Source organism: Rhinatrema bivittatum, chromosome 11 (genome assembly GCF_901001135.1).
Source record: "Rhinatrema bivittatum chromosome 11, aRhiBiv1.1, whole genome shotgun sequence".
Taxonomy (NCBI): domain Eukaryota; kingdom Metazoa; phylum Chordata; class Amphibia; order Gymnophiona; family Rhinatrematidae; genus Rhinatrema; species Rhinatrema bivittatum.
Window position 1 is genome coordinate 51,215,299 of NC_042625.1, and position 6,000 is coordinate 51,221,298.

The window sequence follows — 6,000 nt, forward strand, 5'->3', positions numbered from 1 at the left end:
TGTCTTAGGCGAGCTTCTGTAGCGGATATCCTTACTTTCTTGCAAAGAGGTTTGGTGAAGGGTTTGTCGTTTAATTCCCTTAGGGTTCAGATGGCAGCCTTGGGTTGTCTCTGGGGCAAGGTGCAGGGAGCGGCTATAGCTGCGCATCCGGATGTGGTGTGTTTTCTCGCCGTGGGGAGAAGCATTTGTGGCCTCCGGTTCAGAAACAGTGTCCCTCCTGGAGCCGTAGCTCTGAAAGGCACGTGTGCGGCACCATTTGAGCCTCTGAGGCGGTCTACCATAAAGGATCTTACGTTGAAGGTTATTTTCTTTGTGGTGATTTGTTCCGCTAGGAGGATTTCAGAGCTTCAAGCATTTGGATTCAGGGGTTTCTTTGCGGATGGTTCCAGCCTTTTTGCCGAAAAGTCAGTCTGTGGAGACCCCGGCTTTTCCAGTTTTGAAGGGTTCAGCACTTCATGCGAGGGAGTTGTGGCTTTTGGATGCCAAGTGCGCTTTATTGTGATATCTGAAAGTTACAAACAGCTTCCGCTTGTTGGATCACCTTTTTGTGCCTTGGAGTGGTAAAAAAAAAAAAAAAAAGGGGGGGGGGGGCATAAGGTGTCAAAGGCTATTTGACACCTTATGCCCCACTATTGCAGGCTGGTTGAAAGAGGCCATTGGCTCAGCATATATCTGTCAGGGGTGTCAGGTCCTGGTGGACTTGCTGACATTTGGCCCAGGCGATCTCCTGGGCCAAATGTCAGCAAGTATCTCCACAAGAGATTTGTAGGGCGGCTACTTGGAAGCCTTTACACACTTCCTCCAGACATCATCATTTGGATGTTCAGGCCCCAGAAGCCAGGTGTTTTGGGGAGAGTGGGATTCGAGTGGGACTCTCACGGTCCCATCACATGGGCCGATACAGTACAGTGCGCTCCGACGGAGTGCACTGTTAACCCGCCATTGGACGCTCGTTTTCAACGCGCTAGCTTTACCCCTTATTCAGTAAGGGGCCAAAAATGCACATCCAACCTCCCGACCCTAATAGCACCCGCAACATGCAAATGTATGTTGATGGCCCTATTAGGTATTTCCGCACGATTCAGAAAACAAAATGGGCAGCCAAGCCACACATTTTGCTTTCAGAAATTAGCGCCTACCCAAAGGTTGGAGCTAATTTCTTTGGGCACCGGGAAAGTGCACAGAAAAGCAGTAAAAACTGCTTTTCTGTGCACCCTCTGACTTAATATCATGGCAATATTAAGTTGGAGGTCCTGAAAGTTTCCAAAAGTAAAAAAAAAATAAATTTGAAGTCTGCCCGCAGCTGTCGGGTCGAAAACCGGACGCTCAATTTTGCCGGCGTCCGGTTTCCGAGCCCATGGCTGTCAGCGGCCTCGAGAACGGACGCCGGCAAAATTGAGCGTTGGCTGTCAAACCCACTGACAGCCGCCGCTCCGGTCCAAAAGGAGGCGCTAGGGACGCACTAGTGTCCCTAGCGCCTCCTTTTGCCTGTTTTTACCGCCGGGCCTAATTTGAATAGTGAATCGCCCGCTCTCCCGTGGACTTTACTGTATCGGCCCGACAGTTAGGGAAGCTTTGGTAAATCCCAGGAGTCTGGACTGATCTGGGTACGTACAGGGAAAGGAAAATTAGTTCTTACCTGCTAATATTGGTTCCTGTAGTACCACAGATCAGTCCAGAGTCCTGCCCAGTGGATATGGGGAGTTCAAGAGAGTCTGCTTGACATGTTCTTATAATTAATCTGAAAAATGGCACATTTTGTTTAGTCCTTCACGTTTTGTTATGAGACCAGTCTTTCTCTGTTCTAAGTTTCCACTTCCCACTGCTCGGTCAGGGAATATTGATTCATGTTAGTAGAATAACAATCTTGGATTTGATATAGAAGATCAGTACTGAGGGACTGCAGGTGGAACACTAGGTTATATGCCAGTGTCAGTAAAACTTTGTCTCCATCTGCTGGCAGGGAGGCAAAACCCAGGAGTCTGGACTGATCTGTGGTACTACAGCAACGAAAATTAGCAGGTAAGAACCCATTCTTTTTCCTCTCCTCGTTATTCCTGGAAGGCCTTTAATGATTCACATTGTCCAATAGCATCATGATTTGCTCAGCGTATGTTGAGCCGAGGCAGAGAGTAATGTATTGTTGTTTCTATTGGACTAACACCTTTTATTGTGTGTTTTGCTTTTATTTATTGTCCCTTATTTATGTGCATTCAAGTAGATTAACACAATGGCCACACTACTTTATCCTTTTACAGAGAAAGCAGCAGCCAAAGCCAGCAGCTGAGCCCAGGTAGAGGACAGAAGAGAGTGAAGATGGAAGAGGTAGAATCTGGCTCTAAAGAAGCAGGTACCCAGGAAGAGGAAGGAAAGGAAGGCTCTTTCAGGACACTTTATCTCAGTGACCTTCCGTGGTCTCAGCCCTTGACTCTTCCCCCCCCCCCCCCAGGGTCATGCACATGGTTTCATCATGACCTTCCTTAACCCCTGCCAGCACCTTACCTTACATAGGATGGGATCAGATCAGTTCAGACAGTGCATGCATGAGATGTCATTGGTGACTTGAAGGGCCTCAGCTGCTGAGGCTTTCCTCCCATTCTGGAAATCAGGCCCCGCGTAACAGGAGAGCGAATCCCTTTCAAAGCCACAGCGCACAGGGCGGGGATGGCAAAGCTTGCCTTCACGGAATAAGGATTTCCAGGAAGGAGCTAAGGGCTCAGCAGGGATCTCTAACAGGTTATTAATGACAGCTTATTACCAGTAAACACCGCAAATAGTGCTTAAGAAGCATATTTACATATTAAAAACTGTTTCTGAAGGTTATTCCAAGTCGTCCTGTATTTCCACGCTCCTCTGTTTCTTTACTCCCACCCTGGTTAGCTGACTGAACAGATTTTCTAAATGTTGCAGAAGTGAAAAAGGAAACCCTTCCTTTCCCGCTGGGAGAATATTCATTGTGGGGCATAGAGCGAGATGGAAACCAGAAAACCCATTCGGAATCTCCCAAAGCCGCAGGCCACAGAGAGCAGCAAGTCCCAACCCTGGCATCTTCCCACATGCCCAGGTGAGTTGCATGCACGTCTTGCAGGTACTCAGCTAAGCCCTTGCAAAAGGGCCCTGCATCAGCAGTGGGTGCTGATGGCACAGACCTAATGCATATCTCTCTGACTCCCAGGAATAGGTTCCAGGAGGCAAGCAATGTCCAGCGAGCATCCAACCAAGACTTCTCTTCTAGTGAATTCCGGGAGCAATCTTATCCTTCAGAAGTTACCGTGGTGCCTGCGCAAGACGCAAAGCTCTCGTCTGAAGGTTTCTCCAGCCTATCCACATCTCAGGACGTCGTCACTGTGGCAGGGCAGCGGGGGCTGAGGTACAATCCTTACAGTGCAGACCCAAGCCAGCCCCAGTGGGTGAGCCCGTCCCAAAACCAGTACAGAGCAGTGGCCTACTCTCCTGCCTTCACTGTGGACTATAACAGTCAGGGGTCATCAGGACACCCCCATGGGAGTCTGGCTGAGTGGAGCCAGTACCCACTTTTTCCATATTCTTGCTGGTAATCCATAGATGCAAGCACCACTCAGACATTTTACCTACACTGAAAGCCCCTGGCCTGTTTCTGATTTCTGCACCGACTCAAGTCTGACTTTCTCCTTAAAGATTCAAACCTGAGGTCTGTGGACATTTTGGTGGTGGAGAGAATTGCAGAAACAAACAGAATATGACAGCAGATTATGTATCCGATTCAGCCAGTCTCCCACAGTGTCCTTTCGTAGCTTAATCCTCTGTGCCTGTCCCAATCTTTGACAGTTTTCCTACTGATTATCTCCACCACTCTTTCTCCAGAGGAATTTTTCCTCCTACTCCTGAATCTCTTGTTTGAGCCTCAGACCATCAACTCTTGTTTTCACTCTTCCTTTTTCTCCTGGCTTTATCTCTGCCATACTCACCCCCCCCCTACATCTCTTATGCATTTGCTTCCTGTGCTAGGTTCTCTGAACTGGGCAGATGGTGAACATTTCATTGATCATTTTAACTGATTTCTGAAAAGGGGTAGAGTTCTCCACCGCAGCTGCACTGCCCATGGCTGCTGGCAGGGACGCTATCATCTGCCTTTTTTTTTATTCAAGACCACACAGGGCCACTTATGTCTTATTGAAAAGAACATGAATAGCCTACCTCTCAAGGAGCTGCAATACCCCCACCTGTGTAATGAGGTGCAATACAACCCTCACCGCCCCTATCCAGAGCTGCAAAATCTCCCCCCACCTTCTGTATAATGAGGTGCAATACAACCCTCACCTCCCCTATGCAGAGCTGCAAAATCTCCCCCCACCTTCTGTATAATAAGGTGCAATATAACCACCATTTTCCTCTGTACAATATGGTCCCAGCTCCCGCTGTGTAATGAATAGCTCCCCTTTCTGATATTGCAGGGTCTTGTGGAGATGGATGACTAGAGTGGGGGGATGGGTAGAGGACAGCAGTACTGGTTACTTCATATTTTCAGCTGGTTGTTGACTTTTGTACTAAGTCTGGGGAATAATATGAGACCATGAACTACTCGTGTCCTATATAAAAGCCACAATAAGATCTGGGGCAGGGAGGAGCTCCTCATTCCTGTCCGCTATTGATGGGAACATGCAAGACCTCGCCTCACACTTTCTGCTCACTCTCTCATACATAGTAATGACAACAGAAAAAGACCAAATGGTCCATCCAGTCTACCCAGCAAGCTTCCCTAAGTAGCAACTGCCACTCTGTGCAGGCTACCCCCGCTGTTTCTTTTAAGGGTAGTAACTTCTGCTCCATGCAGTTATCCCAAGCATTGATAAACCTCGAAAACCTTCAGCTGGCAACATTTTTTTACTGGCTGATGAGCTGTCTTGAAAATTCATACAGCAGCATGTGCACTCACAACCTCTAACCCTGTATTGCACTCAGAGCTGAAAGGTGGGGCCCACTGGCTGTAGCAGCAGCCCTCAGCTCTTCCTGCTTGCTTTGGGGTGTGGCTTGGCAAGCTCAGACTCCTAGCTAGGCTATTTGTGATGCTAATTTAATGGAATTGCCTCACTTGCTCTCACCCCCTCCTCTACCCACGTGCAGGAGATAGTAGGAGCAGTCCTTAAAAGGTATAAACAATGTATTTTAAAATTCATTCTACATACAATACATAAATTAGTCATATTCTGACAATTAAGCTAAAGCATACTTTTTTTTTCTAAATTTGTCAGGGCCTTTTTCCCTTGAGTATTTGATCTCTGCTTTTGTCTAGTCCACCTTTTTGCATGCTCCTGTCTTACAAATATCTTTCTGGCCATCTAAGGCTGGGTTCAGGGAGTAGCAAATGGGGAGCAGAAGTGTCCTGCTTTGCCAGGAAGGTCCAGTGTTGGGCATGGCTTCAATGTTTTAACCTGTTTTCTTGAAGACCTAGTGTGTGTTATCTAATTCTTATCTAATTGGAAGAAACACTCTTGGCTGGTAGTAGCAAGGCCCCAAAGCTGTCAGTTTTATTATTCACTTTAAGAGAAATGGAAGTGTGTGTGTGTTTTAATACTCACTGAATAAAGTGTCTGAAGAGGACTTCAGTCATCTTACCCCCACTGGGTCTCTGTATGAGAGCACTTGCCCTCTCTTTGTCTGTGAAATTCCTCATATACCTTTGTGATAGGGGTATCCATCTCTCTCACTATAACTAGCCAGCTTCACCTTCACTCTAATCATTGACATTAACCTGAGTGGTGGCCTCTGTGCTATAGGAAACATGTATTGTATAGTATTCCTTTTGGAATAAAGCGTCTTTTGTGTCACTGGTGGAGAGATGTGAGAAAGGCAGCTGTAAGAGCTAGTGTACAATACTGAGGTTCTCGAACAGGGAGGTACCTACCTTACTTGAATGGAATCTGAAGTGTTTGAGAGGTGGAATAAATATCAAATACATACATCAAAGATGTAGGATGGATTGGGGAGAGGGGCAGATGTTTGGCTAGCCATAGTTAAAAG

At 47.1% G+C, this 6,000-nt stretch overlaps 1 protein-coding gene across 1 annotated transcript in view; it reads left to right on the plus strand.

The window, feature by feature from the left end:
- LOC115100547 (T-box-containing protein TBX6L-like) overlaps positions 1 to 5,484 on the plus strand; it is a 28,891-nt gene extending 23,407 nt beyond the window's left edge. The window contains exons 7-9 of the mRNA XM_029619065.1: positions 2,259 to 2,350; positions 2,911 to 3,064; positions 3,176 to 5,484. Coding sequence (XP_029474925.1) covers positions 2,259 to 2,350; positions 2,911 to 3,064; positions 3,176 to 3,557 — 628 coding nt within the window. The 3' untranslated portion in view covers positions 3,558 to 5,484. The remainder of the gene's footprint in view (positions 1 to 2,258; positions 2,351 to 2,910; positions 3,065 to 3,175) is intronic.
- Positions 5,485 to 6,000: the final 516 nt, after the last annotated feature.